Here is a 27,782-nt window from a genome sequence, read left to right as displayed (position 1 = left end):
ACGGAGAGAAACAAAAGGTATTTGCTGACGTGGGCGTTGGACAGAGACGCCCGAGGGCTGGGGACACAATTAAAGGGGCAACGCACCGATTGCAGGCGCAGCCCAGCAGCTTCCTCCGCCTGACCGCCCTGCAGCCTTCGCTGCCTTCCTCTCACACCCACGTGCCGCTACCTGACCGCATGTACCGCTATTGTTAGCGGCTGGACAGCTTTCGTGTGTGGAAGGAAGGCGCCACCTGAATGGGAAATATTTGCAGTTCTCTCGAGTAGGATTTATTGCTTTACTCGATAACAACAGTTTTATAACAGGAAAGCAGATGGGTTTGTGCTGTTGGAATTGAAAGATCCTGGGATCCAGGCGCTGACATTGACTCAGCTGTAGCCAGGGGGCTGGTCAGGCATTTTTGAGCTTCCATAAGGTCATAGGGAACAATAAGTAGAGCTGAAGGTACGGTGCTGTTTGCCCTGCTTAGAATATTTGAAGTCCAAAGCCAGGTACTTTTGCAGGCTACCAAAGCAGAATGCAAGAAATGAGGACACTGGTGTGGCTGGGGCATGGAACTCTGACAGTGACCAGATGTTTCAGGGGAGAAATGTTGTCATGTAGTCTGTAATGGTTTTATACCTAACAGATAGGGGTTTTTTACAAGCTTTTATAGAAGAAGAAAATAAATGAATGAGAAGGATCCCCAGATCCTGAAGGATGGAATATTTAAGAGCTGGGAGTAAAGAAAGGATTTGGTAACAGCATCAGTGTCTGATTGAGTCCTCTTCTCCAGAGACCTGTGGTGCTCATAACTATTTTCATAGCCCACAATAAATGAATGGTTTTGCTTTTTTTCCCCTCATATCTGGAGTAGTTTATATCCCAACTGCAGTGTGATCATACAAAGTTTGGAAGTGTCATTTGTTCTGAGCTTTTGTGGGGTTTTTGCTGCTTTTTTATTAATTGTGAAAGCAGCTGAAAGCCAGTCTTCCTGAACCTTGGAGATAAAAGCAAATGCCATTTTTGGGATAATAAATACAAAATTTTTAATAATTTAACAGAAAACAAAAATTGGGGGTGTATGTATGCAGTAATGGAAGGAAAAAGACAAATCAAGTGTCACATAAGCCATAGGTTTACATGGCAGGTAGAATCCTGTATGAAACACCTGAATTAGGGGAAGGATGCATCTATTTGAATTCAATGAATCAGCCTTTGAAAGGAAGGCAAGAAAAGCTGCTGGAAAACAAGGCAGTTAAAGCTGAGATGTGAAATGGAGGTTGATGAATCCATGTCTGTGTGCTGACCACGGGTCTGTGAGCAAACAGTGAACACTTGCCAGGCAAACAGAGATGGACTTCCAATGACAGAGCACAGATGGAGAAGAGGAAGAGACAAAAGCAGAGGACTGCACAGAAAGAAGAGGTATGAAAGATGTGTCCTGAAGCTGGCATCCCCCCGTGTTCATCAGAGCAAACAAACGGAAAAGCAGAAGACAGAGAGTGGCTTATTAAAAACCAGCGACGAATTGAAAATGCAGCAAGAAATAGCAGCTAAGAGCATTCAGATCAGAAACTGCATGATGAAGATGCAGAAAGTACAAGGAAAAATGAAAGAAACAGCAAAAACCAAAGAGGAAGGTGGTGGGCATGTGGGGAACGGGGGCGTCTCCAGCCCTCCCCCCACCAGGAGGAAGGCAGCACTGTCAGATTTATCAGCCTAGGCTTTGTCTGGCCAAGTCTGAAACACCTCCAAGCACGGCTTGGATCTGCGGGGCTGCAACTGGAACCTTCTAAATTGTGAGCTGGGTGTGCAGCAGAAACAGAGCTGCAATGTACCAATATCAGCAGGATTCCAAGTGGTTCTGTACAGCCTTCTTCAGCATCTAAGGGTAAAATGAAGTGTCTGTCGTGTGACTTGACAAAGCTCTAAAAGCAATATTCACATCAGTTCCTCAGAAGTGAATTAAATTCCTGGTAACAGCCCGCTATGGTCTTTGCTTTTCCTTTTTGGAAAAAAAAATGGAATTTCTGCTAATGAATGGCATGTGATCCTAACAGGGGCATGAAGGAGACAACCACAGGATGCAATGCAAGGAGATTAAAAGAAAATAAAACAGTATTTTAATTTAGAGGAAAACAAACAAAATATATGATTGGATATGTAAAATGAAGAACATGGAAAATACAAGGCACTTGTTCTGTAATACAAAACTAAGGAAACAACAACCGAAATTAAAGCAGTGGATGTAGAATGGTCATCTTTTTAAATACAAAACATAGCTGTGGGAATTGCAGCGTAGAGCCACAACTCCAAGCTTAATAAGATGCTTTAAAAACAACTACAAACATTTCGGTATGGTGCTGAGCATAACAAAGGTGTACAAAGCAGTAAAGCCCTGCTTCACCAGGGCAGTCGGTTATAGGTTATATATATATATATCTCATTTGCCTGTGCTTAGTGTCTTCTCATGGGCAGATTCCTCCATTTGCCCATTGCAGCACTTCATGTCTTGTTTTTCCTGAAGAATGTCGTCCTCGCCATCCTCAGACTTACAATACAATACCTAATTACACTGAATACTGATCCAGAAATCCCTTTGCTTCTAAGAACTCCCTGAAGTATACAGAAGCGTCACCTTTGCTGTTGGCAGTTAAGATTTCAGGCCTGGATTGACACTTTTCCCCTTCCTTCATGCACCCCCAGACACAAACAGGGATTTTCCAGCCCTGCTGCCCCAGGCTGTGGCAACAGGAGGCGTTTCTGTAACCGAAAGGCAGCGCAGTTGTGTCAAAGCTCATCCCAACAGCCTCAGCCCAGCTCTGCAACTGCCCACATCCTCCTGGGCCCTTCCTAAGCTCAGGCAGATCGGTGCCTCCTCCCAGGTTGGGTCACCCACAGACCCACTGGCTGCGCTCCGTCCCCTCATCCAGATCATCAGTAAGGATTTTGAACAGGGCTGCACTCAGCGCCGACCCCTGCAGAGCCCTGCTGGTGCAGCTCCATGCTCTGCTGCTCTGCTGCCGGCCAGCAGCCTTTTACCCTGTGAGGAGTGCAGCTGTCCCAGCCTCGGCCTGCAGCTTCCCCACAGTGCTGAGGGAGACAGTCAGAAGCTTTGCTGAAGCCCAGCTAGATTTCATGCACAGATGTTTGGATTAAAATGAAGCACTTTACAAATGGCTATAAAAACACAACTCAGTCTGAGCTCCCAATTTTCGAATGAATAAATTTTACATGAAAATGCTTTTCCGTTAAACATTGTTATATGCTTTTTCTTAATTCTTTGCCTAGCTTTTCTAATCATAATATAATATGAAGACTTAATGAAATTTCATGGAAAATTATCTTTATTTCTGAATGCTGAAGAGTAATTTACATTGGTGTGCAACGTTTTTGAGTATTCAGACCTTACCTCTTCAAAAGAGGTTCTGCGAGGAGACTCACTGCTGTAAAACTTATCCTTGTAGTACTTCAGCTTCCGTGTTCAGCCGTTACTCCACCTAAGGGTGGATTATTTCTAATGGAGCAAAGTATGGGAATGTTGATAGCAAAACTCAGGATGGACTCAATGAGATGTCCATGAACACATGCAAGTCTGGACCTGACCGAGAGAAGCCAAGAGGTCTTTGCAGACGACAGGCTGGTGGAGGGCTGGTGGGCAAGGCAGGATTCCCACGCAAAAGGAATTCCATGCACTGATGTTTGTCTCACAACTACCTAATATTCGGTTTTACTTCCTTCTCCTCTGCTTCATCCTCACTGTCATCAACTTGCTGGATGACCAGATCGGATGACCCATCCTCCACGATCTCCACATCAGATTTGTTGTCTTCCCCGTAGTGCCACCTGGAATCCTTGTCCCCATCGGGAGGAAATTCAAGGGGTGCTTCAGCCTCCAAGTCAATGCGAATGCTGTCGATGCCGGCCTCAGCCAGGCACTCATTGCAGAGCCTGTAGCGCCTCGTCCCCTCCTGCACCACCTGCCCCGTCAGCTCCGTCACGTGGCGCTTACACTTCCTGCAGATGAGCTTGCAAGCCTGATGAATCTGGGAAAATTGAGAACAGATTTATAAGGTATCAGAGAGAAAGCGCTTTAAGATGATAGAAAGTAAAGCCAGAGTGACATCAATGGTGGCATTAACTCACGCTGAGGGCAGTCAAACACTGATCATGAAACATCCTCAGCAGCTGCAGCCGTGCACTTCATCGCTATTACAGAACTCACACAGTGCCTGTGTGAGCCAGCAAAGAAACTCATCCCCTTCATAGGAATTATGCTTCAAATGCACTTAAACCAAATTAATTATCTATCACCTCTTCTTTACAGGAGTCAGCACATCGACCAGGCAGGCTGGTGCTGCGTGCACCCACGCTGGGGCAGACCTACGCACCGCGCAGCAGGCAGGGAGCAGTACGCACTGTGCGGAAGTGGCTGCTGAGGTGATCCAGCCTGCTGAACCTCTTCCCGCACGCCTCGCACGGGTACGGCCGCTCCCCGGTGTGGCACCGCAGGTGGCGCTTCAGGTCTGCCTTCCTTTTCACCATGTGAGTGCAGAATGGGCACTTGAACCTCATCCTGGGCAGATCATCTGTTAGGAGAGAACTTGGTTGTGAAAAGAAGGCATAGCACATCCAACCTCATAGCTACTGCAGTTAGAGAAGGCAACAGAAGCAGGATAGAAAATCGCTTCTATTCAAAAAACATGCTGTAGGTTTTTTCAGGTACAGCCTTGTGTAAATTACACAGGAGTGCAACGAGGGAAAAGGAGTCAACTGCTAGCTATATTAAAGTGAGCTTAAAAAACCAAAAAGATCGTGACCATATAGCTGTAAAGACGCTGAAGAATATGTACTTTGAAAAGCTAGACTTCATCTATTCATCATTGTCAAAGAGCAGATCTCAGCTTTCCAAGCCTACATTTGTGGAAAACAGAGCATTCCTGGTTAATGCCTGCCCTCCAGCAGTGCATCTTCTCACTGACACGGGCAGCACAAAGACTCACCCCTACCTTCAGCCCAGCCGCCCATCACGCCGACAATGGAGGGCATGCTGGGGTACTGCTCGTCTGCTTTGGGAGACCTGGATTTGCCGGAAGGTCGGGGCGAGTCGCGCTCCTGCTGCGGCACGGCCAAACTCCTGGAGAGCACATCGGAGCCCTGGCCGTACGGATAGCCCACGTGAGGAGGTTCCACTTCTGGCTCAATCTGGACCTGGTCCTCAGTTTGAGAAATGTGGCCGGCAGGCTCAGCAGCCCGGTCCTCGAGTTTGCTCGATTTATAGTGGGGAACGTCAGAAGGCTGCTGCAGTCCCAGGTGCCGGGATTTCTTTATGGAATCCTGCCTCTGCTCATGTTTGGACGGCTGCTGCTGCGCGTTCCTTTGAGGAGCTGGATAGTAGTTGAAGTTGCCCCAAGCGTTTCCCCTCACACACGTCCCTTGCTCTGGATTCGAGTGTGAACGCGGGGGGCTTTCTGCCCTCCAGCCCGCGCCGTACGGGCACGGCTGCTCCCCGCCATTGGAATTCACCTCCTTGTCTGAGAGGCTGAAGTAGCGATCCTTCTCCTTCTCACTGATGTCCAGTGACGACTTAATGAACGTTTTGCACACACTGATGACATCGGTCATCTGAAGGTAGCTGGCGGCCGACATCACTTCGATGACGTTCTGACCGGTGAGAGACAGCTTGCCCGAATACACAAAGTCCAGAATAACTGTAAAAGTGTCAGGAGAAAATGCCTGGAAAGTGGCTGTCGTGGGCTGAGTCATTTCCTTGGAGCTCTGCGAAAGGAGCATCTTGAAGTACCCGCTGCTGGCAAACAGCACATTTCGGTGTGCCTTGAACACCTTGCCCTCCACCAGGATGCTGCAGTCGCAGAACAAGTCCTGTCTGCGCTGCTCATTGAGCTGCTGCAGGAGGTGAAACTGGTGGGACGAAATCTCCATTCCAGAACAGCTGCAGTGTCCCTCTAGGAAACAAACAAACAAAAAAATGAGAAACTTGACTTCTGTGTTGAGCAACTCACCAAGGACGGCAGACCCGATTTTACAGATATTTCAAAAAATAATCTTATTTAAACACACAAATATATTTCAATGACAATATCCAAATATCCACGACCACGCATTTCTGTTCGAAAAGGATGGAATGAGTCTAACTAAGGCCGTCCCCGCGTCTTGGCAGCGATGTCAGGGCTCCAACGGGGAGGAATCGCATCCGGAGAACGCAGGAGGTGAGAAACGGGCCGGCAGTCGCGCAGCCCTCAGACGTTCACCGTCAGGGCGAGGAGCCCTCGAGCGGCTGCGGCTGGAGCTGTGCCCGCGCAGGGCCGCCGTTCCCGCACCGCCCGAGGGACCAGAAACGGGAACCCGGCGACCGCGCGGCTCCGGCCGCATCCCTCCCGGCCCGGGCTGCCCCGGCATTGGCCGCCGCCGCCGCCACTCAACGCGCCCCGCCCGCATCGGCCGCCGGCAGCCCGGGACGCCCGGCGGCGCTGGGCCCGCCCGCCAAAGCGCGGAGCCGCCGCCCGGCACGGCGCGCTGCCGCCCCGGGGATCGCGGAGCAGCGCCCGCCGCCGCCGCCCTCGGTTCGGCCGGGCTGGACTCGGCTCGGCTGCGCTGCGCTCGGCTCCGCGCTCGGCTCCGCGCGGGGCGCGCCGCCCGCTCCGCCCGCCGTTCCGGAGCCCCGGCTCCGCTCGTCCCCGCCCCGCTCCCGCCGCCCGCCGCCCGGCTCTCGCCGTGGCCCGAGCCGCCCCCGGCCCCGCCGCCCGCCGCCCGCGCCCGCCCCGCACGGCGGAGTCCCGCTCGCCCCCGGCCCCGCTCGCCGCGCACCCGCCGCCCGCTCCCGCGCAGCCCTTTGTTGCCGCGCCCGGCTCCCCGCAGCCGCGCCCGGGGCCGCAAATGGCGCCCGCGCGGCGCCGCCGGGGCTCCGCGGCCCGCCCGGCTCCCGGCTCCCGGCTCCCGGTTCCCGGCTGCCGGCGCGACCGCCCCGCGGGCCGCGGATCCGAGCGGCGTCCCGCCCGCGGCCCCGCGCCCGGGCTCCCTCCGCCCCGCCGCCCGCTCCGAGCCGCCGCGCGGCCGCCACTCACCGCCGGGGTTCCGCGGGCGGCCGCCGCTCGCTCGGCCGCGATGGAGGGGCGGGCGGACGATGCGGGGTCCCCGGCTCCCGTCGGGGCACGCTCGGCGCCCCGCTCCCGCAGCCCCGAGCCCTGGAAGCCCGAACGGAGAGAAACAAAAGGTATTTGCTGACGTGGGCGTTGGACAGAGACGCCCGAGGGCTGGGGACACAATTAAAGGGGCAACGCACCGATTGCAGGCGCAGCCCAGCAGCTTCCTCCGCCTGACCGCCCTGCAGCCTTCGCTGCCTTCCTCTCACACCCACGTGCCGCCCGGGAGGGGATGCGATGCCCCGCTTGTTTCCTTCTCACACCTTTATGTATAACACGGGCCTGGATGACCCAAATCGTTCCTTAACACGTTTGCAGCTTCCCCAAGATGAGGTGAAATTTCTTTTTGCATCTCAGTTGTCTTTGAAAAAAAAGTGTAAGGTCTACAATCCTGCTTCCTCGACCTCTTGGCTTCTCCCACTCGAAGTCTGATATCCTTCACCATCCTCTTCTCACCACCAGCGCCTTTCCTCTCTTGACACCCCACTTATTTGTTAGAAACGTTTGTTTTCCCGTGGGAGCCGTTCTGCCTTAGCTGTGTCCTCTGTGTCCTTTTAGCTTCCCTTGCTAAACCTCAGACATTGCATCTTGAAACAATTTACGTTCCTTTCCCCACCACGGCAAAAGCAGAAGATATCTAATGGCTTTTTTCTCTGATAGATACAAACGTTCCCCCAGTCTCTCCCATCTTCGTATTCGATTTACATCCATTTATGTTGTATCATTTTTTTCACCAGTTTCATTCCCCTTTTTATCAACTTCTGCACATTTCTAAATTCTGTCTCCTTCAGGATTTTGCTGTGCACACCGCACTTAAAATCTGTCCTGACACCTATTGTGTAATTCTCCTTTTGTGCCTGACCAGCTCCAATGAATCATTCTTGAACACAAGAAAATGCCTCAAATTTACACAGTTTTACACGGATTTCTTCACCATTCAGGACAATGGTGTTAATTATCAACCAGAAACATCTGCATCTGATGCATCTGTGCCTGACCAGCTCCTTCCAGCCATCCAACACTGCTGGTTTGTGCCTTTCTCTGACCAGCATCACCTGTGAGTGCCACGCAATTCATTTGGACTGACACCCAAGTCAGAGCAGTGTGTTGGCTGAGCCCATATCAGCCAGCACAGCAGTCAGTGACAGCCCTCCTCGTCCTCCCCATTCCCCAACCCAACACTTGGATGCAGCTTCTGAGCTTTACCATCAGTTAACAGTGCATGGTGAACCCCACACCCCTCAGCTCACACAGTGTGTGCAGGAACGTGTAATCATTCAGAGAGAGGAAAGGGAAATGATAAAATCCAGCACAGCTTTGTATGAATGCCAATGGAGTGTGAGACAGCCAAAGCAGGAAAAAAATGAAGCAGGTGAGATACTGGAAATCTATAAGATCTATAAAATGTATAGAAATCTGTAAAGTCACATCAGGGTCAATAGGAAGTGCCTGTTAGCTGCTGATTCTGGTGTGAGGAAGCTGACAGCAAATGAAGCGATAGCAGTCAGCAGCACCAGAGCAGCCAGACGTGGCTCTTCACCTGACATAGGCAGGCACTGGGATTCCTGTCACAGGCTGTTGTGAAAGCAAAACGTGAGCATCACAGGGGTGTCCGCGGCAACAGGGAGGCTTGAGTTACATGCCCTGCACCTCCGGGAGCCCCCAGGTCTGTAAGAGGAGCATTCAGGTTCAAGCACTGCTAAATGCTTCCCATGTTCTTCCACAGAGCAGGCAGTTCTGATGGCTGCTGTGAACAGACGAACTCGTGTGGCTGCCGTTGTGTTACAGCTCAGCCTCTGCGGTCCCTGAGCTCACAAAGCACTGGACAGTGGCCGCCAGTCCTCCCTCTGCCTGTCAGCTCAACTGAGTGGCACCACTTTTCTATATGACATCCTACATGATTTCCCCTCCCCCTTCCATATCCCAAAGAGTTCTTGTGCTGAAAAACTCCTGAAAAGAACAGTTTGTGGGTGTTTGTTCTGCGTGGCCCAGCTGATGTTGCACAAACCAGGTCCTTTCCCCGGGTACCGGAGGGCACTGAGCTCAGCAGTTCTATCAGTGCAAGCGGAGCTCAAGGGTTCTCCATCTGCTAGAAAGAGGTCATAGAATTTTAAAGTAGGAAAAAAAATGCAGTGGTATCTCGAGTAAATTAATCAGAAATTTTAAACCTCTTGCAAGTGCTCAGAATGCTCAGAATGCTTCAGGAAACTCGCCCAGAAATTTACCCAGCAGCTGGGAACGGCCGCGGAGCAGAGGTGGGTTTTCTCATCCATCAGGACTCGTTTCACCCCGTGCTGCACAGCAGCACATCACAAACGTTGATTCCAGAAGCACGGCCAGTTGTTTAATCCACTGCCCTGCATTTCTACATTTCTGTTACTGTTTGCAGCCAAGAAAGTTCCACTTGGAGCTGAGATACAGCTGGGAGAGTTTATCCAATGGAGGTGACTTAGCAGCTGTGTGGAGGTGCTTCCAACAGCAACACCGGGGCTGTTCCAGCTGCAAGGCTGAGTCTGCTTTGTAGAGAATGACTTAAAAATGACTTTTAGGAGTCACTGTTTGCGCTGATCCAAACACTATCAACAATTTTTGTACTGTTTTAGTCAGGTTTTGGTACCCAAGTATAAAAGTATAATCAAGTAGCACCAGTGAAGAGGTTTAAGTTATCCTGGAAACTCGAGTTCCTAATCCTGCACCAACAATGGAAACCTGCTTTGGAGTGTTTTCCACTCCCAGCTCCCCATATGTGGAACTGTGAGCAAATTCCTGTGCAGCTCATTTGCAATTATTATCTGCCTGTTCCTTCTGAGTCCAGCTCTTCTCTGAAGTAACGCTGCCAAATCTACTCTCAATTACGTTTCCAGTTTAAAGAATCTCACAGCTTTGCTACCAAGTCTGGTAATTAATTACTGCTCTCCCTTTCAGTGGAAAAGCAGAAAAAATGGAGTACACATGCTGTGAGATTAATATTTAACGCTTTATGTCTTTTAACTATAAAAGAACTGCACTACGTACCGCATCACCGTGCATACATTTAACATTCAACAAAGACAACTCAGTAATCCACCGCCGGAGGAAAAAATAAAAGAGAGAAAGCAGGGAAAGATTTGATCCCAGCCCTCAGGGAGGGTGAATCCCCTGCACGTGGGGCTGCACCCCGCCGCTCTCAGGGCTGTTTTTCAAAGCGCTGCGCGGCACTGCGGACACATCGCGGCTCCGACCCCGTCCTGTCGGCGCGGCTTCACCGCCAGCTCGGCTCTCCCGCTCCAAACCGTCCCGATCCGAGCCGCCCGCCCCGCTCTGTTGGCCGGCGGCTCGGGAGCGGAGCTGGGCGCACATCAGAGGGCGCTGTTGGGTTGGACCGAAACGTCTTGAGTGCCAATACAACGTTGTAACGATTAAGAAGATAATAATTGGCATTCCAGTGGGTTTGGAAATGTGAATAATTTTCAGGCTTGTCTGAAAGAAAAAATGTGTAAAAGTAAAGAACCCAATAAAATAAAAGTGCTCGTATTTCACTATGAAAAAAAAGTAGGAAAGGAGGAAGGGTGGTTACATTTTTTCCATCAACTCACGGAATTTTAAACCAACAGATAAACACAGATCTTAAGCACAGACTTTAAAAGCAGGCTTTAAAAAAATCCATTTGTGAAATATCCAATGCCATCACAAAGCAGACCCAGGATTTTGTCCCCGTTATGCATTTTAGGAACAACATTTGAGATGTTCTCCAGCACCAGTGACTGCTGTCCTGCTGGGGGAGTTTTCGGCCAGCATGAAAAAAGAAAAGCTTGGAAAAAGATCTAAAAAATCCAAGGTGGTTAAAAAGCACGAGAGCTTGTAAGAAAACAAAGTCGCCATCAGCCTTGTGAAAGACGTCCTAAAACATCCCAGTGCTGTGCTGTAAGTTGACAGCATCCTTTTAATTCTTCCTTACTGAGAATCCCATCTTTCCTGGCCAGCGGAAGTGGACGTGCCCAGTTTCAACACCTGGGAATGGCAATGTGAATCTCAATCCAGATACACTCGAGTCACTGAGTTAACTTTCCAGTGGTTAAACAATAATAATAATTAAAAAAGCCAAAGCGACCCTCTGAGAGAGTTTTATTTTTTATCAGAAAGCTCCAGAATGCTCCCAGATCCACAAATCCAGTAAGTCACTTCTACAGGTAGGGTTAGACTTATGAGAATTCATCACTTAAAGGAGGCAAAAGGACTCCAGTTATGAAACTGCCTTACAAAACATCAGGAAATTAAATGACCACATCAGGAAGATTTACAAGGTCTTGCACCAGTAGGTTAAAAGCACCATGAATGCAGCACAGCTTGTATTCCATCAGTGAAATACGGTGCAACCGTGTGCCAAGTGTGCTAAAACTTGCTCCTAAACAAAGTCAGTTCCATGGAGCTGAGGCTGAAATCTGCAGCCCGTGTGGCCTTTAAAAACTTTGAGAAAGAGATTATATTAAACTGGGTTTCATAAAAACATCTTTGATTTTTTCATTAAGCACCATATGAACATTTGATAACAGCTACAGCGTTTTCTCAAAGCTCGTGGGGCTGCAGTTACAGTGGAAGATTTCAGGAAAACATCAAAGCAGCGGGTGGGAAGCACAGCAAACATTGACACGAACATTCAGTCACAAGAACGTGGATGAACCCCATCCTCTTCCACTAAATACAAAAGCTGAAGGACTCAGCTGAAAACAAAGCAGCACAACATGACAGATCAACAGGAAACATCGATTCTGGTGGTCGCTTTCAATCCGGAACGCAAACAGCACAGCCCCACCCAGAGTCACACCAACACAGCACAGCCCGTCCTCTATGCACGAGACACACAAGAACAACCTCTAAGACCAAAGAAAGCAGACTGACGTAAAATCGCTGAAGGTCTCTGCAGTTCTTCCTGCAGCTTTTATTACAGACTTTCACAAGAGCTTCACTTTCCCTGCTCTGAACGCCTTTCAGTTTCAGAGGTGGCTGCTCAGCACAGCGCGGTGGGTCAGGATCAGCCCCTGGCAGCCCATAGCCACAGCCACAGCAGCTGACCTCAGCCACCCCTACCAATATTTACACCGACTTGGTATCCGTGCCTGGATGACCAGCCCTGCCGCCCTGGGATGCCTGGTCACTGCACATCGTTGTGGGGCCCTATGTACATTCTTGCCTCACTCCCGTTATTGAGCTAATCTAACAAACACAGATAGTGTCACTTTTTTGGGTGTTCTTACTGACAGAAGTCCTTCCAATATCGGAGAATCGGATACCAAAAAAACCCCTCTGAGGCTGTAGTACTCAGCAAAAACAGGAGGCAGTACAAATGTTGGTGCTCATTGGCTGCAGGTGGCATTTCCAAACCACTGGCACCACTTACACTGCAATGTCCTGATTTCCAAAAGTGCTTCAGACCCAAAACTGCAGCCAAACCATCAGAGGAGCTCAGCTCCAAATCTGGCATCTGCACAAGATGGCCTTCAGTTGGACGAGTAACAGAGGGGGCTGCAGAGCCCTGCATTCTTTTTGTCTTGTCCCACTGAGATTTTTCTATGTGCCATGAGATATGTTCAGCCATTACGAACTAAAATGCATAGATGATCTGGAATAGGAACTACTGAAAACTTACTCAGCTTAAGTTACAGAAAATCAACGTAGCAAGTGATGCCTTCATGTAAAGGTGGGAGGAACTGCTTGTCCTTCATCAGCCACGTCTGCTTACAGCCTTCAGATCTTCAGCCAGAACAACCCGTGTGCAATTTGCCTTTTCATTTAACGCTTATGAACAAAACAGCAAATAAGTGTTATGCTTTTCTTAAGAATATCTTTCAGTTCTGTCTCTTCTTTAGGGAACAGAAGGTTACCAAGCAAACAGAATTTCTGTTGGTGGTGTTTTCTTCTAAAGCTTCCCAGGCTGATTTTTGTTAGCTTATCTCAACTCAGTTTTACTTGGAAGGGTGAAAATCTCACCTCATTTGAAAGCCAACCTTTATCCCAGCAACGAAACAGGAGGTCTGCTATGGAGCTTAAAATCCCCAGTATGAATTTATACAGCAATACAAGCTGTGCAAAAGATCGCCAAAGATTGAAAGAAAGCAGAGGAAAAGAAAAAGATTTGCATTCAAAAGGGTCAGTAAAAAATTCTGAGCTGCTTCTAAAAAGGTCCGCTGTGCTGTTCGATACGCAGAGCTCACTGACAATCACTTGTGGATCCAATTCCTCTCCTGGAACTGGAATTCCCCAGTATCCTGATGGATAGATTTTCACTTCTACTGTGAAAAGCTGAAGAGATTTGGGCAGTTCACTTTATATGCTGAGAGAGCAAGACAACAGACACCACTACGTGTGCTCAGTGCTGCTTAAGCCAAAACTGGTGTCCAAGTGACATCAAGGACACACCTGAAGAGCTGCAGTCTGAGCTCCTGAAAGATGAAGATGCAGCAAAAACAATTCGGAAAGAGAAACTTGTTCTCTAAATACTTGTAGTTAAGGATATGTGAAATGAATTTATTCTTACTTTCTACGCTTTCATCAGCAGCATATTTTTGTTATCCTGACACGTCTGCCCTGGCTTCCAGGTCACAGTAAGTCTATGAAAAGGCGCGAGGTTTACAGTTTCGATAATACTGCCCCAATACAGAGAGATCAAAACTTAGCTTAGAAAAGTCCAAAGGATGAAAACCACATTTCTTCTAATTGAATCTTCAGAGAGAGAGAGCAGTGTCCCTTTCAGACCAGGGATTAAGGAACACGACATCATTATTTGAAGAAACCTGTTATGAAAACAACAGGGTTCTGCCTACAAAACACCTCCTCTTCCTCGAAACCAGGAGGCAGAGGCACAGCTGGAGGCTGCTCAGATGAGACCTCTGTGAACCCTGGGCAGATCCTTCACAGAATTCTGGTGCACAGCACTGAAAACTTAGAAGTATTAAGAATTTGAATTCTTCCCACTCTTCTATTAAAACACTGAATAACAATTAAAAAAACCCAACTCAGTCTCACCAGCTGGATAAATACAAAGTTTCCTGTTGCAGACCAACCACTGTTGGAGAGAATTTCCAATCCTCCCCACCTCCTCCCACTGCTACGTAAGTGTTTCTCGGTCTGCTAAGCTCCTGTGGATTTCCTGCTTGTCCTCAGCATCATCATCATCAGCAGGATCGTTCTCCTCCCCAGACTCCACGTATATGGGCCAGTCATTATCCGTATCACCCTTCTCCTGGCCCTCTGACGATGGTTCCATCAGACTGAGGTTAATGGGCATCGAGTCCTCGTGCGTGGTGGTCACACAAGTGCAGCTGTCACACAAGCCAAAGCGCCGTAATCCTTGGGACAGACTGCTTGTGAATGTTCTCCTGCAGCCTTTACAGATAATCGGCTTATTGGATCGATGCACCTGAAGTTAAAAATAAAATGTTATGGTAACAGAAGCAATTTGTAGCTTTGGCTGTTTCTAGGGCACTGGCTTGCATTCCTAAAACAAACACCTACAGTTAAGCTACGGGGCAGCAACTCTACTGCATCTCCAGCAACAGAAATCCGGGGCTACGTAAGTACTAAAATCAAATCCCGGTTGCTCAAACTTCTCATTAGCAATGCTTACCTCACATCGGCAACAACCTCTGTCCGAGATGCTCTGTGCAACGTGCCTGGGAAACAACAGAGCAGCCCGCCTTAAGGACTTCCCCAGCCCCACACTCACACTCAGCGCGTGGCTCCGCAGGTGCTCCTGGCGCGTGAAGCGCTTCCCGCAGGTCTCACACGGGTAGGGCCGCTCACCGGTGTGCGAGCGGATGTGCCGCTTCAGGATCCCCTTCTGCTTGGCCGTGTAGGGACAGAACGGGCATTTGTGGAGCTTGATTGGCACAACCAACACGTCACCTTTGGGGAAAAAACAAGGCGTTACACCAGGCAGCTCAGCAATGGTAGCGACGTTGGCTTCTCGTCCTCCAGTAACTCTCAGTCAGGATAATTTGTTTTCCACTCCTTTTGTATCTGGCTTACCTGGAATTTCTGTGCTGTGCAATTGCAAAACCTCTGATGATGGCCGAGTCCCTTGAAAGTCAGTTTGCCACGTCTCTGAGTGAGCTGGCTCACAACAACGCGCTCACCTTATGCTTAAGAAGCCTTTCAGTTCGGTGCCCAGAGGTTGCTTTCAGTGCAGTGTGGTCACTGCCATAAAAGCTCTCTCCCTCCATCCTTTTTTTTTAAAGGTTACCATTACCATGGAATAGCATTAGCAACTAGAATCTCTACTATAAATGACACTTCCCATACACTTCTACTGTGCACATGAATTTAGATGCAGGGAACTCATCTGAAAATACAAAGGCATCTACTATAATACAAAGGCTATTCACTTTATTCTACTAGAAATAGGATCAATACACTTCCTGGTTAGATTTTACTTCTCCAACACATGGACACATTTATGTAGTTAGATGCAAAAACAGAGAATTAAATTTGAAGATCTCCTTTTACACACGTGAGTATTCCCATTTTTTTCAGTATCAGCCTAGATATGAGCTGTCATTCTAGCATGAAGGTTTAGGTGTTATACTGAAAGATTAGTTTTCTCCAGTGTTTCAGCTTCAAAGAAGTATTTGCATTTTCAGCCCTTTTACAGCTACATGCCATTAGCAGGACTGCAGAATACTGCTCTTACTGAGGTTTGCCAAACTCAGCCTCAAAAAAAAAAAAAAAAAAGTGTCTGGTATCAACAGGTCACCATCAAGTGAGATGCATCTCACCCAGTTCTGGACCTCCCTCCTGGGCATTCAGAGCTCCATGCACAAAAACAAAAGCAGCCTGCAGATTGCTTTGCTTCCAAACTCTGGAGGTGGCTGTCTGCCCTCTACCAGCTGCGAAAGGGTTGGGATGGCTGGAACAGAAACAGATACTGGAAAGTGGCACTCTCTCATCTGGCAGCTCGAATGCACACCTTTCTTCTACCAGGACTGTGCATCTGTCATTCCTGGTGTCTTGTGAGAATGCTGAAGACAGCAGGAGCATTAAAGGCTGAGAAGTAACCTTCCCACTACCTCCTTATGACCACATTTTTTTGTGCTCCTATTTAAAGCACATCTAATATTAACATTTCTAATATGTTAATACCTGATGTTCTCTACCAAATTTTTGAATATTTCCTTTTTAAAGTAATATTAAAAATCCAAAGATTTAAGGAATGGGAAAAGAGTAAGCAAACTGTGTTAGATGCTCTCACCTGGCTACATGTCACAAACCACAAGCATGGTGTTGTGACTGCACGCTGTTCTGCAACTTTACTCTTTTGTTGACATTAAGACTGAATTTGTGACTTTACCAGTTATTACTTAAAAGCATTGGGGGAATACATAGTTTTTATTGGTTTCAAGATCATACTTGCATACTTGAACTAGAAATAACAAGAATGTGAGAGCCTGCTATCCAGAACTGCTTTCCATGAAAGATTTGCTCTGTGCTGCCTGCACTACTATTCCATTTGCCATATCCTGAGCAGTTTTGTCACTCGCAGTGTGTTGTCAGTTGCTTCCCTTCTTCGTAAGACAGTTTGGATGAGGTCAGTTGTTTGCCAACATTACAAGCAGATAAAATGCTCAAATCCTTTGAGTCCATTTCAGCAGAAATGCTGAAGGACATGAGCACCTTCTTCTCCAGGTCCCTGACATTGCTGTTAGGAGACATTCCTGCCAGCGCGGGACATCCCAATGTGTACCAGGCTTGTGAAAGCAGCACCTCAGGTGACCAGCAGAAAAACGATTCTGTCTCTGGAAGTAAAAGTTAAGTCTTTATGCAATACCACAGGTTAAAGCTTTCCATGCTCCTAAAAGACATTCTAGGTAACATATTACTGAATAACATCCATTTCTGTCTTTTTGAAAGTGAGAGTAACAGCAAAAGGACTGCTGTCCTGCAGCCAATTAACTGGAAGGAGCTCCATGGAATAAGCTACATTTGGTGTAGCAGATTATACAGAACGCCCCTCCTGGAGAAGCCCAACTTATCTTCCCATTTCTGCTGCTAAAAAAGAATAACCTTCTCACAATTCCAGTGTTTCAAATTTGCCTGCCATTCAACAAGGTCCCAAATGAGACCGTTTAGAGGGTCACCAACACCGAGCTCCAGAACCTGTTTCAAAGAGACTGTGGAACCTATTACAAACACTTACCTTCCAAATGCTGCACTGAATAAATGAGTACAGCTTTCATTTGAAGTCCAGAACAACAGTTTATTTCACTATGGCATAATATTCAGCAACGTATTCCTGAACAAGAAAGAGTAACAGAGGTCACACGACTAAGCGGTTTCCTCACCAACCACAACGACTGAGCCTCGAGTCCTCTCACCTGTGTCCTCACCATACCAGTCGCTGTGAATGTCCACCATGGAGCTCATGGCTACCCCTGCATCCTCTGGCCTACCCTCAAAGCCCCGAACAAAGTGATGAACTACGTCATCCTTCCTCTGAGCCGAGCTGTTGTGCAACAAGGCCTCTAGGAACTGCTTCATGTGATAGTTCTTGCAGGCCAGGTCCATGGCCTGCCCTCCGTGCAGCCCCTCGTCCACCTGCTCCAGAGACAACGCAGCCGGGTACTGCTGCAGCCGCCCCCCCACGTCCACCTCCACCTCGTCCGCATCGAACTCGACCTTGGGTTCCACCCCCTTGGGCAGGGAAGAGTTGGCGTCGTCCGGGGAGTCGCTGCCCCCGGGGTCCCTCACCACCAGCTCCAGGGGATGGCAGCTGCTGCACTCTCCGCACGGAGGGTCGCCCTGGCAGCCCGCCATCCCCTCCTTTTCCCGCAGGGCCGAGGTGCTGCTCTGCCCCTTGGTGCTGTGCGAGGGGCCCTCTCTCGCTGAGCCTCCACTCCCACTGTCAGCCTGGTAGAAAGCGGCTTCCCTCTCTATTTTCCTGCAAATATCCAGCGAGGACCTAATGTAGGTTTTGCAGAAGTTGACCACGTCCGTCATTTGCAAGTAGCTCGCTGCAGACATGACCTCGATGACGTTCTCCCCACAGAGATCCAACTTCCCCGAGTAGAGGAAATCCAGGATGATGGAGAAGGCCTCCGAGGTGACGATGTCCAGGGAGGCCGTGCTGTGCCGCCCGCTGTCCTGTATGTAGTGAATCAGCAGGGCCCTGAAGTAGCCGCTGTTGGCAAACAGAATGTTTTTGTGCGCTTTGAAGATCCTCCCCTCCACGATGATGCTGCAGTCGCAGAAGAAATCCCTCTTGCGCTGCTCGTTGAGCTCCCCCAGGAGCTTCGTGTAGTACGACTGCATCTCCATGGCCGCGGCTGCTGCGGGCGGAGGGAGAAGGAACCGTCAGGAGGAACCGAACGGGGAACCGAACGCGGAACCGCAGAGCGGAACCCTCCCAGCGCCGACCCGACCCGACCCGACCCGGCACGGCCGCCCCGCTCACCTCCCCGCGCCGCTCCCCGCCCCACCGGGCCCTCCCGGAAGCAGGAAGTGGCGCTGCCGGAAGTCGCCCCTCCGCGGAAGGCGGGACTGAGAGGTGAGGGGTCGGTAAATATTGGTGACGTCACGCCGCCAAGATGGCGGAAGGGTGAGCGCGGTGTTACGGCGGAGCGGCCGGGCGGGGCTGGGCCGGGTCTTGGGGGCGGCGGGACGGATGGCCCCGGTGGGCCGGGGGGAGCGGGGCTCGGGATCGGGCCGGCTGACGTGCGTGTCCTCTGGCAGGGAGGACGCGGGCTGGTGGCGGAGCTGGCTGCAGCAGAGTTACCAGGCCGTCAAGGAGAAGGTAAAGCGGCCCCGAGGCCTCGGGGAACGGCTGGGGGCTGAGCGGGGGGCGGCGGCGGCGGCGGCGGCGGCGGCGGGGGAGCCGGGATCGGCAGCTCCCGGAGCCGGGCGGGTCAGTGCCCGCAGCATCGCGTCTGATGTGTGACGGTGCTGCTTATGTTAATTATACAGGACGCGTTGTGAGGCTTCTCCACGCCTGTTTTTCTTTTCCTGTTTTTTGGTTCTTAGTTTTTAACTTAAAAAATACTCTGACGTGTTTTGTGTATGGCTGTTTCCTGTTGCTATTCTGATTACTGCAGTTTTACCTCTTGCACAGGTTGGAGTAAAGGCACCTTGCAATTCGTTTCTATGAGTTTGAGGTGTTTCCAGAGCTACCAGAGCTTTGCTAGAGACCAAAAGTCTGTTTGTTGTCTCCTTACAGTCCACAGAAGCTTTAGAATTCATGAAGCGGGACCTGGCTGAGTTCACTCAAGTTGTGCAGCATGATACAGCCTGCACGATCGCTGCTACGGCCAGCGTGGTCAAGGACAAACTGGCAGTGAGTATTGGAGCAGAGTGCTGAGTTCCTGCTGTAGAAAGCAGAACAGTGTGAATAAGACATGCCCACATCCCTCCTGCCCCTGAGGACACAATCCTCCCTTATAGATTTAGTGCTGAGTGAGATTTTCTCACTGTAATGATGAAGCTTTGGGGATCAGTGAGGGAAGCTTACCAGTGCTTTCTTGCTGCCTGTGTGCTGTGCAGGAAGGTTACTGGCAGCATCACCATGGTGTGACATCAGACTTCTGCACACAAAGCTGTCAGCTTTGCACAGCTGTTTCTGTGCCAGTTCTCGGAGCCCAGCTCCCTTTCCCCTCAAAGCCCAGGCTCTGTTTCCAAGCAAACCCACTGCCTGCCCCACCACAACGTGGGGGCAGTGACTGCCAACATACCCTTTGTCCAGCCCTGGCCACAAGTCATTTGAGCACGTTTTTGGAGGGAGAGAAATCCTGCTTCAGGCACTGTTCCTTACACTGCATCACTATTTTTTTCAAGAGGACAGAAGCTTCTGGTGCGACTGAAAAGGTGAGGAAGGGGATTTCTGACTTCCTGGGTGTCATCTCAGACACTTTTGCTCCCTCACCAGACAAGACCATCGACTGCGATGTCATAACGTTGATGGCAACACCCACAGGTACCACAGAGCCCTATGACAGTGCGAAGGTGAGTGCCCCAGCTCTCAGCTTCCCCTCAGCACTAATCCCTAGGCCTGTCCTTGCCTGTCCTGCACTACCCCTCCACTGATGGCTCCTCCACATATGTGCTCTCCTCCAGGCTCGCCTCTACAGCCTCCAGTCAGACCCAGCCACCTACTGCAACGAACCTGACGGTACGGAGCCCTGGCAGCTCTGCTGAAAAAAGCTGGCCTGGTGTGGGGTCTGTGGGCCATCCTGAACCGTGCAGAACCTTTCAGCAGTGGGTCTGCTGACTGAGCGTAGGCAAGGTCACCTGTGGTAGGAAGCAGGCCTATCTGTTGCCTTGAGGACTAGCTTAGATTGAGTTTTCTGGATTGGTTTAAACAGCTTCTGCAGCTGGTGCTCTCCTACAAGGTGGGCGCAGAGATTGGAGTCTCAGTCTCCCCTGAGGCTTTGGCCTGTCACATAGCTGTGAGCAGCAGTGCTGCTCCTTTCCTCTGGGAACAGGGAGTGTATAGCAAATGGGTGGAAGTGCCTCTATGCCTTGACTGCTTTTGGCTTGAAAATGCTATTCCTCCCTTCCCTGGTTTCTCTGCTTTGACTGCACACTGCTTGTGAATCCCCTCCTGCTTGTGTGGGGTTTGATGCCACACGAAGGAGGTGTGCTCATCTCAGGGCTGCATGTCTTGTTGTATTCCTGCCTTTCCTTGTCCGACCATTGCTCACCTCATCTTGTCTGGAGCATCTTTTCAAAGAAACTTCCTTAAACTTTGTGCCTTGTTTATGACAAAGATTGTTATCTCTCTTCTTGTCCTGTGCAGGCCCTGCTGAGCTTCTTGAAGCCTGGCTCTCCCAATTTAGCCTAGAAGAGAAGAAAGGGGAGATTGCAGAACTGCTGGCAACCAGCCCTTCCATCCGGGCTCTCTACACTAAAATGGTAACGGCCTTTACTAGTGTAGCAGGAAGATTCTGATCTGGGTTATGATTCCCACCTGAGCCCTGAGGAGTTGGTGGCAGAAAGGATTGTAGTTGCACGTCGTATTCTGCCCCCACTTGTTTTTCACGGTCCTGGCTCAGAATTTCCTCTGTAGCTGTCTGATGTGTGTCTGAGCATCTGTTGGTGTGAACCTCATGCTTTGTCCCAGCTCTGTGTGCCTGGCGAGGCTGGTGCCTTGTGCAGGTTACAGTGGTTCTTGTAAGGCTCGTGACCTTACCCTTCCTGTGCTGTTTCCAGGTCCCTGCGGCTGTCTCCCATTTGGAGTTCTGGCAACGCTACTTCTATAAAGTGCATCGCCTGGAGCAGGTAGGTCAGCAGGTGGGGGTTTCTCCCAGTGTGTGAGCACTCCAGCCAGAGCGCTCACTAGGGCAGACTGAAGAGGTAGAAGGTTCATTCCTGGAAGAGCAGGGCTTGGCTGCCTTCTGTGTCCTTGAAGTTGTTGATGTTCCTGGGGAAAGAAAGGTCCAGGACGTGAGCAGCTGCTGATGCTGAGTTCCCTGCAGGATGAAGTCCGGAGGGAGGCTCTGAAGCAGCGCGCGGAGCAGAGCATCCACCAAGAGGAGCCAGGCTGGGAAGAGGATGAAGGTGGGTTAGATGGTGGAGGGGGTTCTGTGGGTAGCCTTGTGCAGACATCAGCAATCTGTTAGAGAAAGTGGCAGCTCCTCCTTGCTCCCACCAGTTCAGCTCCTGGCCCAGCTTTACCAAAACTGCTGTGCTGTCAATTGCTGCTGCACTTGCTGAAACATCTCTTGCTTCTCTTCTGCCTTCTTACAGAGGAGTTCTTGGGGATGTCACCCCTGCCTTGTGCAAACGTGCAATTTCCACAAGCAGCGGAGAAAGCATCTGCTCCTGCATCCCTGGAGGGAAGCCACCCCTCTGTTCACAAGGGACCCTCGGAGGAAAGCTGGGCCATCCTCCCTCCTGAGTTGGCCCCAGCAGAGGGGAGCCCCTCTGAGAGCAGTGAGAGCGTTTCCCTTGTGACTCAGATCGCAAACCCTGCCTCTGTGCCTGCTGTGCAGCTACAGACTGGAGTGCAGCCATCTGGGGACAGAGTGCTCTCCCAGAGGCTGCTGGAGGCCACCTCAGAGGAGCAGAACCCGCTGCCAAAGCCCCCCGAACTGGGGCGTCCCTCTGCGCCTGCCCAGGAGCCAGCAGCGTGCTCAGAGCAACCGGCTGTGACTGGGCCCAAAGAGTTGGAGAGCAAAGCCCAAGGCAGAACAGAGACTCTGAAAGAGGAAGGACCAACAGATCTACGGGTCTTTGAGCTGAACTCTGACAGTGGGAAATCTACCCCTTCCAACAATGGCAAGAAAGGTGGGTGTGGACCAGCACTAGGCCTGGAAACCTTCTGTGTGGCAGCTTTTGAGGAAAGGGCTCAGAGTCGGAATGGAAAGCTGGGTGCGGAATCTTGGGCTTGGAGCTCTGATGCTGGTCATGCAGATAATGGAGTCAGTTGGGCGTTTCTGACAAAACATTAAGACTAGGTAGCAGTCCTAATTGACCCGTGGAGAGATTTTCTGCTGTGCAGATCTCTGTCCTGGCCCATTGTTCCCTGAATTGCTGTCTAGAAGATATCAAAAGCCAAGCCCAGGTTCTTTGCTTTTGTGATAATGGAGGGAGGAGAAAAGAAATCAAAAGTGTCTGCTGAGCAGAGCAGCTTTTGCTTTGGCCAGAGTGCCTGGAGAGCAAATGCAGCCCGGGTGGCTCAGCTGTGATGTTTGTGGTTCCAGGTTCCAGCACTGATATCAGCGAGGACTGGGAAAAGGACTTTGATTTGGATATGACTGAAGAGGAGGTGCAGCTGGCATTGTCGAAGGTGGAGGTGTCTGGGGAGGTGAGTTGGGGGTGGCAATCACTCAAATGGGTGAGAGCTCTGCTCCCAGAGAAGCACCAACGTTTCATCAGCTCTGCAGGGCCATGGGGATCAGAATTAGCTGGAGCAGAGGGTGGCTTCTAGATGTGCTCTGTGAGGGAGGAGTGTTCCCCAGGGAGAGCTCGGCAAACAGATCCCTGTTGTCCGGACACAGAGCTGGTTGTGTCAGACTCAGGTGCCCTGGGGAGGAGGATTTCTCACCAGGTGGCTGCTGAGTTGCAGAAACAATTGAGGGATGTTATTCTTGTTTGCAGCTGGAAGACGAAGAGTGGGAAGACTGGGAATAAAACAACGGCTTCCAGCTTATCACAGGCTCATTTCCACCATCGAATGTGAATTAAATCACAGACCAGCTATTCCTTTGTGTGTAACTGTGCTGGGGATTGCAGCTCCTGGCTGGAGGAGTTTTACTCCTGCTAAATCCTGTGGGCAACTCAAACGACCCCTTCAGACCCGGAGGAGGAGGGAAGAAGTGGGAATTTGCTCGTACACTTAAGCTGCTGGGGAGCTCATCTTCTCAGGAGGTCCAAGAGAGTGGCAAGGCCAAAACTGACAGCCCCAAAAGTGTCAGGTGGAAGCAGATGCAATGCAGTGAGGGGCTGAGTGGGCACTTGGGCAGCTGGCAGGATTGCTCAGTGCTGTCAGACTGCCTGTTGGATGACTGTGTGCGTGTGTGTGTGTGTGTGTTTAATCTGTGTGCAGCAGCTCAGAGGTTCCCAGGTGCTGCTCCTGCTCGCTCTCTGAGCTGCTGGCCCATTATTCCTGATGCGGGGAGTGGCTGGGGCTGGAGGTACTGCAGCAGAAGTCCCGTCTGCTGTCACACTCATTGCTGCAAAAGAAAGCAGTTGGCTTTTGGCTTTGGCCTGAAGCTGGGCCGCACTGGAAGGAGCTAAACTCCCTGCCAAACCCTTAGCTTCTGCCTGGCTTTTTGTCTTGGAAGCTTCTTCTAATGGAAACTCCTGTCTCCTGCAGCAAGAGCAATGGCTCCTCTAAGAGCCAAGGCTTGATGTTGTCCTCTTTGCAGCTAGAACAGCTGCACTGCCTTTCTCTACTGCGTTTTGTGTACTTCTATTAAATTCTCCAAGCGGAGTGCTTGTGGCTTGCTCTTCCCTGAGCCCTTCTTGGGCGGGCAGTGCTTTGGGTCAGCCTGGAGCAGCACCCTGCTGCAGGAGTGCCCTTAGCAGAGCTGCAGCCCGCCCCTTTGGCCACCCCGAGGCCACAGGCTGCCCTCTGCTCATTTGGTTTCCTTCACTTGAGCCCCTGCGACTGCTTGCAATGCTTCCTTCAGCCCCACCGCCCCATTCCAGGGCAGTTCATTCTTAATGTTAGGAGGTTACCCTAAAGGGGCGGAGCTGTGCTTGGTCTTTTGGGAGGTGCTTTTATACGTGCTACCTTTGTTCTTCTGCCCCTTCCTAGGCTGCTTCATTTGAGCTGTGGGTTTCCTCATTTCTGAATTGCATTAGTGTAGGTGCTCTTGGAAAACTTGGTATTTTTTTCCCCCCTGCATTTGGGGACATTCAGACGCGGCCACCTATGTGTGTGGGTTGGTGGCAGCACTGATCTGAGGCCCTTACATGAGAGCTTGTCTGTGCTGCAGAACTCATGAGGTCCAAGGGACTGAACTGCAGCTCAGCTTCCACTGAGAAGTCCAGCAGGCGCAGCAGAGCCTCTACAACCTGCACAGCCTCACCCTGTCGTGGGCTGTTTGGCTGTAGCAGGAAAACCTGTTGTGGGCAAATGCTGGGCAGCAGTGGGGCGGTTCCTGCTTGGGGCTGCTGCTGGGGCAGGGCGCTCAGGGCTGTGCTCCCTCAGGTCTGTGAGTCAGGCTGGAGCCAGAGCTCTGGGGCTGCGCTGCTCTTGTGTGTCTCTTTTTTCTTTTGTCAAATTAACCATTTGGTTGTCTGTGCAATATTCTCTATTTGGAACTATTCCACATCTCCCTGAGCCTTTTCTAGCTGGGGTGAAAAACCAGGAACAATTCTAACAGCTGGTAGTTTTGTAACAATGACTTTCTCCAAACCTTTTACAGACTTGCAGTTAACAAGCAATTAAAAGAATTCAGCAGTCACCACCTGTGTCCTCATTTCTTTTGCCTGTTGTGGGCTGGGGACAGCTGTCTCAAGAGGATCAACTGCTTTAAATTTCTTTTTGCTTTCCTCCCCCTCACCTCAAGGGAAGTTTACTTAGTGGGGAGGGGGATGGGGATGAGGACATGGGGGTCCTCTTGGTCTGCTCTGTTCCCTGCTGCTGAAGGCCAGGGGCTGTGAGGGAGCAGGTAAAAATGGCCAAGTGTGAAACAGACCTTGTCAGTAGTGGCACTCGTGAGGCTGAATTTGTGGGAAACACTGACATCTGAATTTATTGGCATCCTAGAAGCAATCCCTCCCCTGGGAGGGAGCGGGGTGAGCGCTTCTCAGGGTCTGGCCAGCCAGGGGTGCCTGCTGAGCCGCTCCACCGAGGGCCGCAGGACCATGTCTGGTTCCAGGAGCCTTTTCAGGAGGTCCTGGCACGACCTGGAGACCCCCAGGTGCCTGGGCAGGGAGACGCCTTTCTGCTGCTGGCACAACATCTGCGGGATGTTGGTGTCGTCGAAGGGCAGGTGGGCGCACAGCAGGACGTAGAGGATGACGCCCAGGCTCCAGATGTCGACCTTGCGGCTGTCGTGAGGCACTCCCTGCAGCACTTCGGGCGCCGCGTAGGCCATGCTGCCGCAGAAGGTGCGGCTCAGCTCCCGGCTGCCTGCAGGGAGCTGCTTGGCGAAGCTGAAGTCCGTCAGCTTCACGGTCTGGCCCTGCAGCAGCGCGTTCTCGCACTTGAGGTCGCGGTGAGCCACCCCGCAGCTGTGGCAGTACTGGATGGCCTCGACCAGCTGGCGGAAGATCGCCCTGGCGCGGTGCTCAGGCAGGGGACCCTCGTGTGCCACGTAGTCAAAGATGTCCCCGTCCTCGGCCAGCTCCATCACGAGGTAGATCTTCCCCTCTGCAGACTCCAGCACCTCGTACACGTGGATGATGTTCTTGTGGTCCAAGCGCTCGATGATCTGCAGCTCCCGGGGCAGGAATTTCTGAATGAACTCTGCCAAGAGGAGGAAAATTCACTCTCAGTTCCTGAGCCGCTGAGCCCCGGCACCTGGCCTGGCTGCAGCCACAGGGTGGGAAGGAGGGGAGGTTGTGCCGTGGGTGCCTGGCTCCTCGCAGGGCCCTTGTCTGGAGGGGATCTGAGCTCTGCTGCTTTTGGCCATCGCTGCAGCTGGAGGAGCCGGTTAAACCCCCCTGGGTTGTGGCCCCCCGGCTGCTCTGCGCTGCCCTCAACACCTACCTTCCCTGTTTGCTCTTAGGTGGAAAGTTTGGGGAACTCATTTTCTGGCAGGAAAAGCTTCCAAGGAGGGACGGTGCCTCAGCCTGGAAGCTCTTTGGGGCTACTTCTTACCTTCTGGACTTGCACTCTTATCAATTATTTTAATTGCTACTTTCTTCTGGTGCTTATGGGAAAAGGCCTCCTTCACTTTGGAGTAAGCTCCCTCCCCAATGGTTTTGCCAAGCTGGTAGCCGCTGGCAAGCAAAAACTGCTCCATGTTCTCTCACACTCCGGGGTCGTTCAATCTCAGGTCTGCCCCCAGCAACTCGACAACAGCATCGCAGTGGCCAGGGGATCCCCGTGCCCTCTGTTGGCATGCGTAGTGCCACCAGGCCCTGCTCATGCCCTGCTGGGAAGGGGCATCGAGGCACCTCTGGTAGCCTGGGCGTGCTATTGTGATGCAGCTGATGCTGCGTGAATCCCAGATGACGGATGTGCATCAAGGTGGGCGACCGCTCTGCCAGGCAGGGGGGATCGGGCTGTGCTGAGCTCAGTGGGCACCGTGAGTAGGGGGCTCACGGGATGGGGGAACGCGGGGCGGGGGCTGCCGGGGGCCCCATGTGTTCCTCTCCCACTTTCCTCAGGGCAGATCGGGGGCGGCAGAAGGGCTTTCAGGGCCGGCGGTCAGAGAACACTTTGCTGCAGCAGGGAGGGGAGCCCAGGGCCGTGCCATGAGCCCTGTGCAGGGCTGTGCTCCTTCCCTCCCGCTGCAGCCTCACATCTGAGCTGACTGCGTTCGGCAGCTCCAGCGCCTGCGGCCCAACCGGGCCGGGCTCCTTCGCCAGGGAGGGCGAGGCGAGGCCGCGGTGAGCGCCGGGCCAAGCGTGCAGGGCCGGGAACGCAGCCAGGCCCCGCTCGCAGCTGCTTCTCCCCGCGCAGAGACGGCCGGGCCCGGACATGAGCTCCCAGGAAGCGCCGCGGGCCCGCAGGTTCCCCATGGAGGCAGGCGACTGCCGCAGCGCAGCCACGGCGTTGGAGACCCAGCAGCGGGTGGGCACCGCATGGACCGCGGGCAGGTGAGGGACCTGCGGGGCTCCCCGCGGCGCCACGCGCTGTGCCGCGCCGTCCCTGCGCTCACCCCGCTCTCCCTGCAGGCAGCTGCGGCGGTGCCCCGCGAACCACCGCCTGACGCTGCCCCACGTCCCCATTGATGTCTTCATTGCCATGGGAGGGAACTGCCGGCCACGCAGCATCTGATGCAGCCCGGGAGCAGCGAGGGACGCGGATCCTTTATGCACTTTGTAAAGAAAGGCCATCCTACAGCGTTTCTGCGCCTGCTGTCCTCTTTGTGTCGCCGAGCCGCGCGTGGCGGTGCGGCTGCGCGCCCCCGACGGCCGCCCTGGGATCCCGGGGCCGCCCGCTCCCGGCTCAGCGTGGCCGCGAGGGCGACCTGGGGACGGGGAGCGGGGAACGGCTCCGGGGATGGGGCTGTGAGCGGAGGGGTTGGGGCTGAGGAAGCCGGAGCCGGGGGA

At 51.9% G+C, this 27,782-nt stretch overlaps 5 protein-coding genes across 9 annotated transcripts; 2 read left to right on the top strand and 3 right to left on the bottom strand.

Moving 5' to 3' along the window:
• Positions 1–1,778: 1,778 nt before the first annotated feature.
• ZBTB8A (zinc finger and BTB domain containing 8A) lies at positions 1,779–7,298 on the bottom strand. Of its 3 annotated transcripts, none has more exons than XM_090124264.1 (4): positions 7,071–7,298; positions 4,995–5,951; positions 4,405–4,574; positions 1,779–4,031 (listed from the first exon to the last, which is right to left on the bottom strand). In XM_090124264.1, exons 2-4 carry the CDS (start codon positions 5,926–5,928, stop codon positions 3,699–3,701), a joined length of 1,437 nt encoding a protein of 478 aa, XP_089980390.1. In that variant the 5' UTR covers positions 5,929–5,951; positions 7,071–7,298; the 3' UTR covers positions 1,779–3,698. The 3 variants fall into 3 exon arrangements, 2 of the variants coding, with proteins under 2 accessions (XP_089980390.1, XP_089980391.1); XM_090124265.1 differs by lacking the exon at positions 7,071–7,298 and adding an exon at positions 6,142–6,343 and having other exon boundaries at positions 3,843–4,031; positions 4,377–4,574; XR_016459808.1 differs by lacking the exon at positions 7,071–7,298 and adding an exon at positions 6,142–6,342 and having other exon boundaries at positions 3,899–4,031; positions 4,132–4,574.
• A 2,271-nt stretch (positions 7,299–9,569) lies between these two features.
• ZBTB8B (zinc finger and BTB domain containing 8B) lies at positions 9,570–18,659 on the bottom strand. 2 transcript variants are annotated; one of them, XM_031594779.2, is made up of 4 exons: positions 18,571–18,659; positions 17,495–18,445; positions 14,851–15,029; positions 9,570–14,544 (listed from the first exon to the last, which is right to left on the bottom strand). In XM_031594779.2, exons 2-4 carry the CDS (start codon positions 18,432–18,434, stop codon positions 14,233–14,235), a joined length of 1,431 nt encoding a protein of 476 aa, XP_031450639.2. In that variant the 5' UTR covers positions 18,435–18,445; positions 18,571–18,659; the 3' UTR covers positions 9,570–14,232. The 2 variants fall into 2 exon arrangements, with proteins under 2 accessions (XP_031450639.2, XP_089980392.1); XM_090124266.1 differs by having other exon boundaries at positions 17,495–18,442; positions 18,571–18,628.
• BSDC1 (BSD domain containing 1) lies at positions 18,653–25,021 on the top strand. The gene is made up of 11 exons (XM_031594780.2): positions 18,653–18,714; positions 18,849–18,909; positions 19,330–19,446; positions 19,944–20,111; positions 20,223–20,277; positions 20,905–21,020; positions 21,318–21,386; positions 21,584–21,665; positions 21,855–22,394; positions 22,811–22,914; positions 23,208–25,021. Exons 1-11 carry the CDS (start codon positions 18,704–18,706, stop codon positions 23,238–23,240), a joined length of 1,356 nt encoding a protein of 451 aa, XP_031450640.2. The 5' UTR covers positions 18,653–18,703; the 3' UTR covers positions 23,241–25,021.
• Positions 25,022–25,267: 246 nt separating this feature from the next.
• Positions 25,268–26,809, bottom strand: TSSK3 (testis specific serine kinase 3). The gene is made up of 2 exons (XM_031594781.2): positions 26,383–26,809; positions 25,268–26,028 (listed from the first exon to the last, which is right to left on the bottom strand). The coding sequence occupies exons 1-2, from the start codon at positions 26,525–26,527 to the stop codon at positions 25,367–25,369; spliced, it is 807 nt and encodes a 268-aa protein (XP_031450641.1). The 5' UTR covers positions 26,528–26,809; the 3' UTR covers positions 25,268–25,366.
• On the top strand, positions 26,712–27,577 carry FAM229A (family with sequence similarity 229 member A). 2 transcript variants are annotated; one of them, XM_031594782.1, is made up of 3 exons: positions 26,712–26,754; positions 27,190–27,326; positions 27,405–27,577. In XM_031594782.1, the coding sequence occupies exons 1-3, from the start codon at positions 26,743–26,745 to the stop codon at positions 27,505–27,507; spliced, it is 252 nt and encodes an 83-aa protein (XP_031450642.1). In that variant the 5' UTR covers positions 26,712–26,742; the 3' UTR covers positions 27,508–27,577. The 2 variants fall into 2 exon arrangements, with proteins under 2 accessions (XP_031450642.1, XP_089980406.1); XM_090124280.1 differs by having other exon boundaries at positions 26,730–26,812.
• The last annotated feature ends 205 nt before the right edge of the window (positions 27,578–27,782 follow it).

This window comes from Phasianus colchicus, chromosome 24, assembly GCF_987193195.1.
Source record: "Phasianus colchicus chromosome 24, bPhaCol1.hap1.1, whole genome shotgun sequence".
In the NCBI taxonomy this organism is placed as follows: domain Eukaryota; kingdom Metazoa; phylum Chordata; class Aves; order Galliformes; family Phasianidae; genus Phasianus; species Phasianus colchicus.
This window is presented reverse-complemented; position numbering and strand designations above follow the sequence as displayed.

Coding starts and splice junctions, on each gene's coding strand:
- ZBTB8A (XM_090124264.1), bottom strand. CDS start 5,928: ATGGAGATTTCGTCCCACCAGTTTCACCTCCTGCAGCAGCTCAATGAG. Junction 4,575..4,994: donor GATGGGCGGCTGGGCTGAAG/GTAGGGGTGAGT, acceptor CTCTCCTAACAG/ATGATCTGCCCAGGATGAGG. Junction 4,032..4,404: donor TCAGCAGCCACTTCCGCACA/GTGCGTACTGCT, acceptor CAATTTTCCCAG/ATTCATCAGGCTTGCAAGCT.
- ZBTB8B (XM_031594779.2), bottom strand. CDS start 18,434: ATGGAGATGCAGTCGTACTACACGAAGCTCCTGGGGGAGCTCAACGAG. Junction 15,030..17,494: donor CTGGTATGGTGAGGACACAG/GTGAGAGGACTC, acceptor TTTTCCCCAAAG/GTGACGTGTTGGTTGTGCCA. Junction 14,545..14,850: donor TGCGGAGCCACGCGCTGAGT/GTGAGTGTGGGG, acceptor TTTTAACTTCAG/GTGCATCGATCCAATAAGCC.
- BSDC1 (XM_031594780.2), top strand. Junction 20,112..20,222: donor AGCCCTATGACAGTGCGAAG/GTGAGTGCCCCA, acceptor GCTCTCCTCCAG/GCTCGCCTCTACAGCCTCCA. Junction 21,666..21,854: donor AGGCTGGGAAGAGGATGAAG/GTGGGTTAGATG, acceptor GCCTTCTTACAG/AGGAGTTCTTGGGGATGTCA.
- TSSK3 (XM_031594781.2), bottom strand. CDS start 26,527: ATGGAGCAGTTTTTGCTTGCCAGCGGCTACCAGCTTGGCAAAACCATT. Junction 26,029..26,382: donor TAAGAGTGCAAGTCCAGAAG/GTAAGAAGTAGC, acceptor TCCTCTTGGCAG/AGTTCATTCAGAAATTCCTG.
- FAM229A (XM_031594782.1), top strand. Junction 27,327..27,404: donor ACCGCATGGACCGCGGGCAG/GTGAGGGACCTG, acceptor CTCTCCCTGCAG/GCAGCTGCGGCGGTGCCCCG.